At 50.9% G+C, this 15,189-nt stretch overlaps 1 protein-coding gene across 1 annotated transcript in view; it reads left to right on the top strand.

Annotated features, from left to right (window-relative positions):
• LOC111159787 (anoctamin 2) overlaps positions 1-15,189 on the top strand; it is a 329,770-nt gene that overhangs the window by 87,002 nt on the left and 227,579 nt on the right. Inside the window, exons 7-9 of the mRNA XM_022522388.1 lie at positions 5,784-5,839; positions 6,834-6,875; positions 13,502-13,566. Coding sequence (XP_022378096.1) covers positions 5,784-5,839; positions 6,834-6,875; positions 13,502-13,566 — 163 coding nt within the window. The remainder of the gene's footprint in view (positions 1-5,783; positions 5,840-6,833; positions 6,876-13,501; positions 13,567-15,189) is intronic.

Genomic DNA, 15,189 nt, shown 5'->3' with positions numbered 1-15,189 from the left:
GAAAGAGTGTATCTAGAAGGGGCCAAAAGAAGATAGGCACACACCCAACAAGGCTGAGAAGCAGGTGGCATTTCAGCTCCGGGATGAACAAATTGAGAACCGTAGGTCAAGTCACAGCCCCCCTCTGGGCCCATTTCTTTATTCTCTTATAACATAAAGAAGGACCCCTCAGTGTGCTCGAAGCTTCTAATTCCAGCTCCAGCATTTCACAAATTTGGATTCAAAGGAGCAACATAGTCTCCTTTCCATAAGAACCAGCTAGGCTGAGAGAAGGGACTGGATTTCCTATAAATTCACGGCGAGCAGGTCCCCGGGCCATAGCCAGGACTTGAATTGCACAATATTTGTGGACCTCAAAGAACATGGGAGTAGACAGTGGAAGGGAAGGTGAGGATTCAGGACTGCTAGCCAGGGTGGTTGGGAGCAAAGATGCACTCCTACCTCGCTCCTTCTCCCGTGGCCATTGGTGACATGGCTCAGGTGTGATGTGCTCCGTGGGTATCTGAGTCCCCTGGTGCATCTCTGAAAGCCCCGGCTCCCCGGGCCCCACACCGTATGTGCTGGATCAGAATCTGCAGGGGCGGGGCGCCAGGGGCTACAGTTTTAACAGGCTATCCTGTTAAAACTTAGAGTTTTAAAGTTAAAGTTCTTAGGAACTTTAAAGTTAGATAAAGCTGATTATGGGCAGGCAGCCTCCGCCCTCTTGGCCTACTGACATCTGGGAATGGAAAGAATGGTGCAGCGTGCTCTGTCCTCTGGGGATTTGGCCATTGGTTTTCTGAAGTATACAAAGATAACCAAGGTGTCTCTGTGAAGAGCTTGATTGTTGTTAGTACTTTGCTAACATTTGTCATGTGGGCATTTAGTTCAGTCTCTTTTTGTCCTAGCCAGCAGTAGGGCCCCTTAGACTCTCTTTCTCCTCCCCCCACCACTTTGGTGGAAGGATGTGCAGGAGGGTAAAAACAAGCATAAGAAGGCAAAGAAAGGGTTACTGACCATCAAAAAGTCTGGGTGTATTGGCATTGGCTGATGGTCTAACTTGTAATTGGGAGTATTTCTTCTGTAACCCAACCTTTCCCTCTTTATTTACCCCGGAAGTGAGGGATTACAAACTATAGCACATATGGTGTTCAGAGACAGATATATCTGTGAGTTTGGGTTCTGCATGGTGGTGGTAGTATGTGAGCAGTCTTGGCCCAGTGAAACTTGGCCTGACCCCATGATGCCTCATTAGTCAATGTAATCTAAGATCAACTCTCAGGGTCCTGCACATTCACCTTATCATGGGATGCCTTTCTAAAAATGGAAGTGTAATTAACATGCAGTGTTATATTAGTTTCAGGTGTCCAACATCATGATTCAATGATTCTGTACATTGTCCAGTGCCCACCACGATGAGTACATACAACATTATTGCAGTATCATTGCCTATAAGCCTTTAAAGTGCACTTCACTGTGGAGAGAAAGCCAAGCCCCCTTGACCACGTCAGAGGGAAAGAGATACCTTTTCTACTTCTTTCGTATGGAAGTTATTGCTTCCTCTTCATGGACAGAAAATTACAGATTGATGGAACTACATTTTCATAGACACTTCGGTGTCAGAGCATTTCAACAAATGTATGCTTCGGGCATCTCTCCTCCCCACTCAGGAGACGATGTCTTAATTATTTTGACCGAAGCCAGACCGTGTTGTGTGTTGTAAACATCTGGTTTATCATTCATCCAACTGAACTGGTTTATATTTTGTTAGAAGAAAAGGCTCGGGATTAAAGGCATTTAAGTAATTAAGCACACGTCAAGACAATTTGGTGATGGGTAAATATAGTCTCTGTTAAATGCACCGTCTGGGACCTCTGGTTTAGATTTACGTCCGGCTGGAGCACGGGATGAAAGCAGAATGCCGGGCGGACTGGGCCCTGTTCTGGGGGGGAATCAAAACCAAATGGGTTTTCAAGAGTTTACCACTCCTCTAAGTACCTGTCCCACTGGATGAAAGTTTCCTTTGAGTTTGGCCTGGAGGGACCAGAGCTGTGGTCCCTGTCACCCAGCAGCTCTTGTAGATTTAATGAGGCTCTCTTTGGGAGGCCGACCATAAACCATGCTTTGGTCGATCCTTTGTGTCCGGGAAACCAGAGATGTCTTGGAAGCTAAATGCTAGGCCTTGGGTTTTGTGTTCTGAGTGTGTGTTTTCAGGTACGGGCCTGGCCCCTGAGCCCACCCTGCTCTGTTCCTTGACCCTGATCCTCTGGGTGCCAAGGAACCGTGTTGCCAGGCCTGGCCAGGTCAGGCTGTGTAGGAGCTGTGGTTGGCACTGGGCAGAGGAGATGCATAAGCCTTTTCTTTAAGGGATTATAGTTCTAAGAGCAAGAGGTGTGAAGATCTAGTGACTTAAAGGGACCAGCTGTGGTTGGCACTGGGCAGAGGAGATGCATAAGCCTTTTCTTTAAGGGATTATAGTTCTAAGAGCAAGAGGTGTGAAGATCTAGTGACTTAAAGGGACCGGAGGGATCAGTGAGGTGTTTCTCACTGATGTGAGATGTCTGAGCTGAGACACTGCTTCTCTTTGTGGGGAGAGGGAAAGGATAGTGTCCTCTGTGCTTTCTCCTTCTTCCTGGCTCCCCTTCTGGGGGAGTGGGATGAGAGGTCGGGTCTTTCTCTCTCCCTGGGTCTAGAGCAGAGACGAAAGACTAGATGGGATCCTGAAGAAGAAAGCTTTGCCATTATGGCCAGATGGATGGGGATATGATGGAACCAATTAGCTCATTTTTGTTGAAAAGCAAGGAAAAAATTCAGAATTTCAGTTTTCAAAGCAGGGACTCTTATTTAAAAAAAAAAGTTTGATTATTTTCTTCTTCTTTCAAACTGATTTCCATGCTTGTTTGGGGGTAGGATGTTGGTTTCTGAAGTCTGTGGGTGACCCAAGAGGCCAGAGCAATTCCCATTCTTGGGTGAAGTTTTGGATGAATAGTTATTTTCAACTCTCCTCCCCCCTTCCCTGTTCCTCCCCCTTTTATGTGCTATTCCCTCCCTCTACAATAGCCACTGATTGAGAGCACCCATATGATGCCGTCTGGAAAAAAGGAGGCATCCAACCCTGGAGGACAGAGGCACATTCCCTCACTGCATTTTGGGGCTCCGCTTATCTGGGTTGGGACAACTCAGGTTTGAGGACCTGAATTGTGTTGGCCCCAAGACCAAGAACCATTGGTTGTGCTTCTTCTCTAGGAAACAGATGAATCAACCCGAGTTTAAAGGTTCTTCATCAGCAATGGTTGCCATAGAAAATTGGGGGAGTGAGGAAGATGGGTGCCTGGGATATATGGGAAGAGATAGTGCAGTAATATTAGCCATGGGGCTGGTTGCTCTCATCAGCCTTTATGCCTTCTGTGTTCCCAGCAGTGAACTAGCTACCACGAGAGATACCACTGAGGGGGGGAATGGGAACCTTGTGAGCCTTCAGGGGACACACAAAACAATGGGCAAACAACATCCAACAAGGGAAGTGAGCTGTTCTAGGCACGTGGTACGCAGGAAGCTTTATTTGAGATGCAAGGCGGAGTGTTTTAGACCTCCCGTGATCTGCGGTCCTTCTGAGGGTCTGGCAGCAGGACCCATGGATTCAGGTTGTCAGCTTATGCTGTCAGGTGCTCGGCTACTGTGCTCAGAGCCTCGCAAAACCAAGAATTCCTACTTGTTTAACTTTCTCCCCCATGGAGTTTGGGAACTGTCTTCAGGGTACACACTGCTGCTGTGGCTACCGTGGGTGTGAGTGCAGGGATTGGGGGAGTAGTGAGTAGGGTACAGTCTGGGTTAGAGCTCGCCCCGCCTGTGGTGCTTCAGCCTCTGTCCTCATCGACAGCCCTTGTGTAGCTTTGGGCCGCCCCCACCCCTCTCTCCTGACTTGGGACCCCTACCCTTGGTTATTGTAGGGTGGCTTCGCATTGCTGTGGTTACGGATCTTGAACTGATTAATGATGTTCAGAGTGAAATTGTAGTCTTGTGAGTAAGACAGATCTGCAACTCATTCAGCCCCTGGGCACCCTTCCCCCATCCACACTCCCTTTACCCACCCCCTGCTCTCCCCGCCCCCCACCTCCCACAGTTTTATTTCAGATGGTATATGTTCATGCCAAGGAGGAAACTTAAAATAGGGAAAGGACTTGCCCCTAGGCGATGCTGCGGCTCCCAGCTCCCCGGACGAGTGGTCCCTTCTGAGAGCGCCCCCTGCAGTCTGCCGAGGGCCTCTGCTTCCACGTGGGGCCCATGGCTGGTCTTGCTGGCATCCCATGCCCCTAGAAATGAGGTGAAGAGGGGCCGGGTTTGAGGAGAGCGGGTTGTTTGAGAGCCTCTGTGGTCTCTGAGTATGTGGGTGGGGTATCGCTTGGGAAGGGGAGGTGGAAAATGTTGTCTAGATTGTTATCCGTCCTTGTCGTTTATCCAGAGCTGTGCAAATACAGATTACTTAGCATTAGTATGGGATACATGTTTCCCTCCAAACCCAATTTGCTTTCTTCTCATCTCACGACTGTCTGCAGTCTCTCTGGAAAGAATGGTTCAGGGCAGAAAGTGTGTTTGAGGCAAGGGGAGTCACCGAGTTCCGGAGCTCCCCCTTCCTCCTCCCTCTCCGTGATTACATGTGCATCCTTGCATGGTAGGGACCATGGTAGTGGGGGTTGGCGGGATATAATGTCTCCCATATGGGAACTGGTGACCCAGGACAGACTACCCTGAGTCAGGACGTACAGTTTTACAGTCTCTGAATAAAGCCGTGAATGAAACAAGTAAACAACACTGCCTCCGTGCTGGGCGGAAGGTTCTCTGTTGTGACTATGCAGAAGTTAACGGGAGTTAGCATATATCCAGTAGGGTCTGCTCTGTGCACATCGTGTGAAATATTGTTGGGATTAAAACATGAATCTCTTGTGTGGTTTTCAGACTTTGTGGCCTCAAGAACCCTTTGCATTTTTAAAAATTATTGAGAGTATCCAAAGGACTTTGGTTTATTAGGTGGGTTATATCAGTCAATATTTATTGTATTGGAAGTTAACCCTGAGAAAACTTTAAAACACAAGGCTCCATAAGCACATACTCCATTAGCTGTTGGGCGGGGGGGTGACGCCATCCTTTCACAAAACTCCACTCTGTACTCAGGAAAGAATAGGAGGGAAAAAGCAAATAATGTCCTAGTGCTATTATAAAATTAGTTTTGACCTTGTGAACTGCCTGAAAGGGGTCATGGGGATGCCCAGGGCTCCCCAGACCACATTTTGAGAACCATTGCCCTGCACCACCCTACTTTAGGCAACTAATGGTCCAGGCAGACCAGCCATGGGCAGGGATAAACACTGCTCCTAGAAGGAACAGGAAGGCACCAGAAATGAGTTCTAAGAACGTGCTGTGGGATGCTCTGACGTAATTTTATTGATCCTAATGACAGTAATCTATCGGGTCATTCCTGCACTGTCACTGAACACAGGTGGTATCACTGGACAGTCGTGGTGCTGGGGATGGAGTGTCTATGGTGTCTAGGGGGCGTGAAGACAGGGGCACATGAGGTTAGAGAGCACATTTGATCCTGGACCATAACTTTGTATTTGGGAAATACAAATATCATTCTTGTGCTGAGAACTAAAGCTCCACAGAAACTTCTAGACTGGGGGTGACGAGCACACAGCGAGCCTCAGCTGGGGAGGTGGTGGGGGATAATGTTTCCTGATGGGCAGAGGTTAATTTGAGAAACCCCTGCCCTACAGTTACCTTTTTCATCTTCCCTCCTTCCACAGGCATTAACTCTCTGATAGCAAACAATATCTATGAGGCTGCCTACCCTCTCCATGACGTGAGTATCCTTTCTGCCGCGTGCTCCCCGCAGTCTTCAAATGATTGCGTGCCTCAGGTGACACCGTGGCTGAAGGCATGCCAGGCGGGGACGAACGGAGTCACGCCGCTCGAATACCTGGGGTGATTCTGGCCTCCTCGGGGCCCACAGTAATCTCCCCAGAGACAACTGTCTCTCCTGGCATTGCCCCCGTGGCAAGCTGGTTTGGATGTGAGCGTTCCCCATGCTCCCTGCGGTGCTTTTGGGAGGTGGTGTGAGAAGGCTGGCGAGGCATGCAAGTGTCTGAAGGGAGGAGGAGGTGGTGAAATCTCTCAAAATTCCTTAGACTCTTGTTTGGTTAAGCAGAGAAGACAGAGAGACTGTAAGGAAAGCTTTCCTTGATGGGGGATTGTGTTAGAAACATCCCCATGTTAGAAACAGGGCAGTGACATTCTTCGGGATGCTTCATGAAGAACTTAACTGGCCCATGGATGAGATGCCCTCACAGCGGCTTTGGCCCCTGGCTGGTCACTTCCTTTGCGTGGGTCACACGGTTATGCCCCATGAGGCTGCCAGGGCGGGGGGTGCTCCCTGAGTGTCCGAAGGAGTTTCCAGGTGACAGTCTCTCCCCACTGATGGCTTTGCTGTGGGCAGATAGGATGTCTGGTGCTGCCACTTGTGGACGGGGGTGGGGGGAGTGTGCCGTGGCCCAGGGTGATGTCGGACGGTCTACTGGGCGCGCGCTCTGCCATTGCCTTTGCTCTGAGGAGGCACAGGCTGATCGTGGATGCACTGGAGGGGGGCATCTTTGTGTGAGAGGCTGTCCACAGGAAACACTGCACGCTTTCCTGCCTAACAACACGGAATATTGGCTCCTTACCATGGCATGCTTTTGACTTTCCTCAAAAGGGGAATGAGAGAAAGGGATGACGCCAGAGAATAGAAAAGAAAATCCTTGCTCTGGCTTTGATAATTCCCTTGGCTTTATGCAGCAGCACTCCTTTCTCTGTTGCAGGGTGAATACGACAGCCCAGGGGACGACACGAATGATAGGAAGGTAAGCTGGCCCGCAGCTGCACACAGCACTGGGGCACAGGGGACCGTGGGTGGGTGTGGGACTAGCTCCAAATGTCCTGAAAGTTCTGTTTACCTGCTTACGTATTTTCCAGCAGTTCTTCACAGCTCCTTGGCCTCCAGGGGTTGGAAATGTGGGGGCCACTTCTGGTCACCGACATGACAGTGTGTGTGTGGGGGGGGGTGCTGTGGGCATTTAGTGCCTGGAGGGCCAGCACTGCTCACCATTCTGAGGTCTCCAGCTGTCCCACCCCCAGTGACCAGGGGGCCGCAACTGAGAAACACTGAGAGTCCAAATCCTGTCATTTCTAGGTGGGGAGAGTGAGACACAGAAAGAGTGAGCGCCTTGCCCATAGTGACACTGCCACCATGAACAGAGAGGAGACTTGGGACGCTTCTGACTTCCAAAGCCAGTGTCCCTGTTAAAAACATATTATTATCCATGCCGTTGTGGTTTTTTCTCAGGGTGGGGGGGATGATCTTTAACTTATTCTTCTTACCCTCGAGGCAGACAAGTCGGGTATAGAAACCTGAGGGAGAGGGAGGCTCAGTATGCTCTGGGCAGTTGGGAATCAGAGGTTACAGTTAAGTGAGGGAATAGCCCCTTTGGAAGGACCCCTCCTGTGCCAATCACAGCACCTGCCCTTACCTCCGTCTCCAGACCCCGGTTCTTCTGCATGGGTGCACCACCCTCCCCCGCCATGACATGGCACTCTAAGCGCCACCTGCCTCTTTAGTGGGGACTGCCTCATCTGGCTGTCAACCCCTTCATGCCATTCTCCCACCCAGCTTCTCCCAGCCATCAGCAACTCTGGCGAGCAGAGGAGGGAGGGCCGGGGCGGGAGGGCTGAGGAATTGAAGCCCGAGGAGATCCCTCCCACCCCTGCTCTGTTGTCTGGAAAATTATTCATCCCCCAAGTTGCCTTTTGAGCAGCCTCCTTTTTATCCTGCCTATTAGTCCCTGTTATGAAGTGTTAAGTATTAAAAACATAAAAGGTCTTTTCCAGAAATACTGCTGTGATTGCTTACACATGTCCCCTCTCTGCCTGCCCAGGGAATCTGCTGTAGTACTGCCATGTCTTAACCTCATCTGTTTTCTATCTGATGCTAATAGTCTCGGTGTTTAATTTCCTGAAAAGTCCCGGATCAGAGTTAAAGGAAAAGGAGGAAGCGTTTCTCCTCACATCTCGCCTAGCTCACCCCAACCGTTTTCTGTCCTCCCGCTCTCTCATTTCACATTCCTCCCCTTTAAAGGGTGATAGCCACTGCTGCCCACCTAAGAGTCCTCCTGCTGAGTGGGTGGTGACCCCAGCCCGGCTAGGTGGAGCACTTTACAGGAACATTCCAGAGACCAGGAACACACAATAACTCGGGGGAGAAATCAGCCAGACCTCTGTTATCTGCACGGAGGCAGAGGGAAGCAAATTGTAGACCATTTGAAATAGATGTTCATTTGTCTTTGGAATGATGTTGTTATTGTTAACAACACAATCTTGTAACGGAAATTTTTCCTTCCAGGAAATGTTTTGTGTAGGCCAATAGAATTATTCCCAGCGCACAGCCTAACTGGCAGAATGGGTAGACGTTGGGAGGTAGGGACAGAGCAGCTCGGAAGGAGCTGTACCTCGGTGGATACTTACCAGAGTTGACGTCAAAAGGCTGATAGATGTCTTTGAAAGACAGGAGGCTCCTTCCTTGTGGCTTTGCCTTCAGCTTGCTGGCCAGTCCTTATTTTCCTCTGCCAGGGTCATGGTTAGGGAAATAGGCTTTCCTGTGATGGGGAGAGAGGTGATCCATGAGAGAGGGCAAATTCCCTCCCCGCCCCACTCCGTCCATTTGGGTTGGAAAACGGATTCCCAGCAAGGTGAGGAGATGGTTCCAATGGCGGTAAATGATTGTCAAGTCAGGATGAAAACCCTGGCGTCCGCAGCCCCAGCCAGCCCTGTATAGGCAGCTCCTGAGCATCTCGGGTATGGCGAGGGGAAGTCTCAGCGCAGTGCTGGCTTGTTCCCGCAGTTTCAGTATATGGGTGGGGCCTAAAAGGATCCTCGTGAAGAAATAATCCAAATCTCTGAATACGTGCAGCATATTGATCTGTTTTAATTGCATTGTAATAGTCTAGTGTTCTTGGAGAGGACTGCAAACGGATTTTGGTTGGGTGCCAGGGAGAATCCTCACATCTGTTGCTGCAGGGCGTGGAGAAGGGTCAGGAGCTGCAGTGGGATTGCCTCTGGGGGCCCGTAGAGGTGACTTGCAAGGGCATCCCAAGTTGCCCATCATGCCAGTACCTACATGTCCTCCTTTACTCTTCCCTGCAGTTTGTGCCTGTTCCCCTGATCTCCTGGAGGTCCAGGCTCCTCCTGGGCAGATCCCAGGAAAGCCCGGGGGCCCCTGAGAATGCAGTCTTCTTCCCTTTCAGCTTGCCTAGTGCATTTGTATGGTCTGGATGACTCAGCTCCAGCTAGGGGCTGGAAGTCTCTCTCTCCCCATTCCTGGAGGGTAATTAACAAGACGCACCCTGCCTCTGGAGAGCAGGGGTTTTCCGCCTTTCTAGAAAGCACAGCAGCAGGAAGAGGGAGCAGCGTGGGTGTGGATGGGTCTCCCCTCGCTGCCCGTAGCCACCTAAATCCACATGAGCCAGACGTGCCTGGTTTTCTCAAGCATTGCAAGGAAGTGACCGTAAGCATCTTCAGAGGGCTGCCTGAGCCCCGCCACTCCCTGCAGCTTCCTCACCCATGTACAGGGGACCCTAAGGTCCATCACTGGACTGTGCTTCTCTTTAGCAGTGTTGAAATCTGGGCCTTGGGTTTTCCAGCTTCTGCAGATGATTGTCTTCTCTACTGAATGGTTATAAAGTGACCCCATGAAAAGGTGTGTAAAGAGAGTTCTGTTTTTGTGACCAGAAATGTACTTTTGTCCTGGGTTGTCCCCTTCTGCCCTCAGTTTGCTAATGGAGGAGGCCTACAGAGTTGAAGTGACTTGCCAACAATTCGAACAGGTCATTACAGGATCTGGGAGTAGAATTCCTTTCTTTCCCATTCAGTTCACCCTGTCCCATCACCAGCTGTCCATCGGCGGCATCTTTCTTCCTGTTGGAGTCTGGCTGTCTGAGGAGCCTGAGGCCTTCGAGAGAGCCAGGAGTCACAAACATCTTGCCATTCTCGGCATTGTGAATGGTTTTCACAGTTGGGCTCCTTTATGGTTTCATGAAATACTTAAACCCACTGACCCACTATCAAGTGTGATCCCTAGGGAGCCGACTGGCTGCTTGAATGCTCTGATCCATCAGGCGGGGTGGTCCCCGTAGAGGTTTGGGGTAGGGCTGACATGTCTAGAATTACATTCAGGGCCTCTGATATAAGGCACTGTCCATGGAGAGGGAGCTGCAGACTTTCCCTAATCTATTCTCAGGCATGGCCAGTCGTGAAGAGGACACTGGTGTAGCTCTGAGGGAGAGAGTGGGTTTGCTAAAAGCGGCATTAGGAGGCTCTAGACACTGCCCATTTCAAGGGATTGTTCTAAGACACTGTGGATGTCTCCCTGCATTTTACTCCACCATACTCATCCCCCTGGGGCAGAGACTCCAGAGCACGCCGCCTTTTGCCCTGACTGCTAGTCTTTTCTGGGACCCTGCGGCCTGGGCTTTAGCGTGGCCCCCTTGGTTTCTGAGTATGTGCAAGTGAACATTGCATAGAGATGGGGAAGGGTCTACGGTGCTGCTCACCCCTGCAGGGAGGCGTGAGCTGGTCGGGGCGTAGCCACATGGGCATTCGGCCCTAACGGCTGTGACACTCCCAGGTCTGGTGCTCTGTGGCTGTCGATCCCTTGCAGGGCTACCCTGGGATGTCCTCGGTGCCCATCCAGCCCATCTGCCCCAGGCTCACTCAGCTCTCTTGGCTCACCCCTCATCCACAGCCACAGACTGAATCCAGCTTCGTGCTCAGAAGGCAGCACACTGAGAAAGGGTGTTTCTTATAGCATGCCCGGGATCCCACTCAGGGTAAGGCCGGTGAGGGTGGCTTTCAGTTTGAGCCTGAGCCACCTGTGCCATACTGGTTCTCAGGGACATCTTTCGTCTCTCCCTCCAGGGCAGTGGCAGATTGGAGCTCGCAGGCTTAGCTTTTGGCTTGATCCGTGACTCGGAGAGGAATCTGCTCCAGAGGTCAGAGCCTGTGAGGCAGGCAGTGACGAGCCACAGCCCTCAGGGGAGTCCTTGCCCATACCTCCTGACGCACGCTGGCCTCCCTCTGGGCCACAAATGATGTCACTGTGACTGCCAGGTGCTAGGGAGGGCAGGGCTTGCACCAAGGGAGGGAATAAAGACCCAGGGCAGTAGAAGCACCTGCGGTGAAGGGGAGGAGACGATCTAATGAGAACAGTAAGATTCAGTTAGGAGCCTGCCTGGAAGGAGCGGCCTCCGAACTTGTGGATTCACATCCTGGCCCACCAGTCAGGCTCGGAGGGACCCCTTTATTTATGTCCGGGTTTCCTCCTTCACAGGTGGTGCTAAGTGTGGCTGCCATTTGTTCTGTGTCCGTATATTTTCGGGTTCAGTGTTGCTGTTGCTGGGAGATACTATGATAATAAAAGTCTAAACCCATTAAGTAGGAATGCCAGTTCTTATGTCAGTTTGTGAAAAAAATCATGTCTTTAAAGGGTCTGAGGTGAAAAGGATGACCTCCTGCTGTTCAACTAGCTATCCAAAATACCTGGTTAGGGCAGGTTCTCCTGGTCAGAATGCCTTGTGACTTCTGTGTGCTGGGTAAGGGGACTAGAGAACATGACAAGATAGCCAGTGTCTTGCAGACTTGTCAATTCTAGACATATAATTTGATTACATGCTAATGTCTCATTGTGGATATCTAGATGATGTCTAATTACTTCATTTACTTGTGGATAATCTGTGAAGCCTGCCGGCCAAGTGTTTGAAACTGAAATGCCATTTGCCCCGGTGGTGACACCTAGGTTTTGTCCACGTGCTAGTTCTACTAAAGTTGCCGTTCAGATATCACAAGATGGCACACCTCTGTGTGTGGGTGCATCATTTCCTCCTGTAACTTCTAGAATGTGTTCCGCTCAGGCGTTGGCCCCACGCATCCATGGAAACCACTTTTATCAAGGTCACGAGTGACCTTAAAGTCACCAAACCTGGAGGTCGCTTCTCCATTCTCACCTGAACTGGCCTGTCAGCAGTGTTTGACACAGCAGGACGTTGTTTTCTTTTTGAGACCAGCGGTCCCTTTGCTTCTGGCGCACCACACCTTTCTAGCCCTGGACATCCCTGGTGGCTCCTGTGTCTCCTTTGCTGCTCCTCATCTCCTCGGCCTCTGAAGGTCGCCACACCAGGTCCCAGCTGTCACACCTCTTCTTTACCTACTTCCTCTCCCTTGTTGGTTGCATCCATAGCTCAATGACCTTATAAATCATCTCCCGTCAGACACCTCCCAAATTTTCATCTTCTTGTACATTTAGGAGGTCGACACTCCTTTGAAATCCAGACACTTGCATCCGGTTGCATACTCAGTAGCCCCAGGGGGATGCCTACAGGGTGCCTCAAATGAACGCACCCCAAAGTGAACTCCTGGTCCTGTCTTTCCCCACCTGCTCTTCCACAGCACATGCAGTCACCGCCTCCATGGGGAAGACCACCTTCATGTCTCCTAGACCGCTACAGAGACCCCTGCTCCTATGGTTGCTCTCAGTCTCTTCTCCACATGGCGGCTGGCATGAGCGATATGTGGTCCAAGCTGGGTGGTCTCTCCCCACTGCTGCACGGCTCCCCCTGGCTTCCTGCAGAGTGCAAAGATTTTAGCGTGGCCCGCAAACCCCCAAGTGAGCTGCCACCTCAGTACCTTCTGATGCTATCTCTGCCTATTCGCCTCACAATCACGCTGCCCCGGCCACACGGCTTCCCTGTTTCCCCAGGACATACCACAAGTCTTTTTTTCTCAGGGCCTTTGCACAGGAAGAGTGTTCCTCTGCCGGGCGTATTCCCTCACTTCCCTCAGGTCTCAGCTCAGCTGTCACCTCAGAGAGGCCTTCCCTTGCCATCTGTCTGAAATAGCACCCAACCCTACTCCCTTGCCCTTCGTGTTCTGCTCCCTTGCCTTGATTTAGCTTTCTGTGGCATTTATAAATCCTGTATGTTGATGTGTTTCTATCTGTTTCCACATGTCAGGGTGTAGGCTCTACGGCAGCAAAGACTCTTGCTTACAGTGCTCTCCAGTGTCTGGCACGTAGTAGATGCTCAAGAAACACTTGTTTCATGAAGGAATGAGGGAATATAGCAGGCTCATTTTGCTGGACTAAACCAGGCGAGGGAGTGAAGAAGGTGGGGTTATGATTGGCAGGTGCAGCAGTCTGTCCTGGAGTGTGAGGAAGGTCACCTTTAGTACGTGGGGAAGGGCAGTCAGCCTCTATAGCCTCCCACCATTGGAGACCCTCCTCGTGGATGTCTTGGGAGAATTTTCCTAGAAGCTGGGCTTTGGGGACTCAGTTTTGACTTGCTAGGGTGGTTGTGGGGGATAAAATTCTGATTTGCTAAAGGTGAACAAAAAGGTGAATGGTTTCCCTCACCACCCCTAATCTGTTTCCCTTTTCTTTTTTTAGCTGCTGTATCGAGAATGGGCACGCTACGGAGTGTTCTATAAGTTTCAACCTATTGACCTCATCAGGTAAGATGTGAGGGGCACTCTTGGGAGGAACGTAGAGCTGCAAATGCTGAAACATACCCGTCAACCCTCTTAACCCCTGGCCATCTATTGGCCAAGCAGAGGGACCTGCCTTTCTGGGCTGTATTGTCCTGCTGTATGTCTGACACATGGGGAAGCAGCTCAGGGGTGGGGATGGGGGTTGGGGTCTGTGTGAGGCAGCAGGTAACATAACGGATACACCATGACTTCCGTCTTGAGGTCTTTAGCACTGTGGTCTCTCTTTCCCTGCCTGTTCCTCTGTTTGTGGGTGGAGCTGGGGTATGAATGCAGTTATCACTCTTACACATTGCCCTTCAAATTTGTTCTGGAGAAGGATGGGGTGAAGCAGATTCTTAGGTTATGAGCAAGTGGCCATAGCGTGGACCAGAGAAGGGGAAGACCCGGCAAATCTCATGAGGAATGAGCTGGCTGGTCTGAGAGGGCATATCAGTTTCTGGCTTCTTCACATTAGAATGAAGAAGAGACAGGGTCTTGGAATCCCTCCCTTCAGTGCTGCCCCTCAGATGATGTCCTGGTACTTTGGGAGTTTCCCTAGCTTCTACCAAATGTTAGTGAAAGTCCTTTGAAAGAACTTACTAGAATGCTATAGGTCTGACTAGCCTAAAGTGGGTTGAGGGCTCTAGCAGCTCCGTGGGCTTGTTGAGCCGAGCTGGAAGGTTGGGAGGCAGCACTGTGAGGTGGGAAAGCACTGGGCTGGGAGTGGAGACTGGGCTCACCGTTATGGCCTGTTGCTTCTTCGGGCAAGCCATGTTCTTTCCACGGTCTTCAGGATCCTGGTTATCATAAATTGGGTTAAAAAAATGGGAGGTTGAACTGAGGGACTTGGGAGGAAATTTGGTAGCATACTCATTTGGGAAAGATGGGCACTTTTGGCCCCATGCCTGACATAATGGCCTCACTGTCACACAGTCACTTGTGGCTCTTAGAAGGAGCTAATTAATCAGCCGGTAAACACAGAGAGTGTTCCTGGTTAATTGCCCTGGGCTGGGATTATGAGAGGGGCAGCAGCCAGAAGGATTGTGTCCAGAGGGAGGAACTCCAGCTTCTCCTTGGAAGACGAAAGTAGCCTGGGGGCCGCCGTTTGGGTAGGTTCACCGCCCACACAGAGATACGCCGGCCCTCCCGGGGAACTGGGAGCTTGGCTGGACATCTCTTGACAGCAGGTGTTTGTTCCAGCTGGAGACCGTTAACTGCAGTGCTGGGGTCGCGGAGCAGGGCCACGGGGTGCCTGTGACTGAGGCTTCCTCACCCCGAGCCTCCCGTTCCCAGGCTGCCTTGTATGGAGCACGGGCCACCTAGACTGTTCTCTGGGCCACAGCCTTGGTGTGGCTGTTTCCTCCGTGCCTGGTGGGCTTTGATCTTTCTCTCTGCATCCCAAGTGGCCACCCACTCTGTCGCCTGTTTTCTCCAACTACTCGTTCGTTTTTTTTTTTTTTTTTTTTAATATGATTAAAAAATAAGAATTCTCCCTACCAGAGAGCCTTGTCTTTTTCCCCAGAGACTTCAGGTGACTGGCCGCCAGCTAAGTGGGAAATGTCTCCAGTGCGCACTCAGTTTTGGCCACCAAAGCAGCCTCACCTGCAG

This window comes from Enhydra lutris, unplaced genomic scaffold (genome assembly GCF_002288905.1).
Source record: "Enhydra lutris kenyoni isolate GAN:26980312 unplaced genomic scaffold, ASM228890v2 scaffoldscaffold69, whole genome shotgun sequence".
Taxonomy (NCBI): Eukaryota; Metazoa; Chordata; class Mammalia; order Carnivora; family Mustelidae; genus Enhydra; species Enhydra lutris.
Note: the sequence above shows the minus strand (reverse complement) of the source record. Positions and strands in the feature narration are given on the sequence as shown.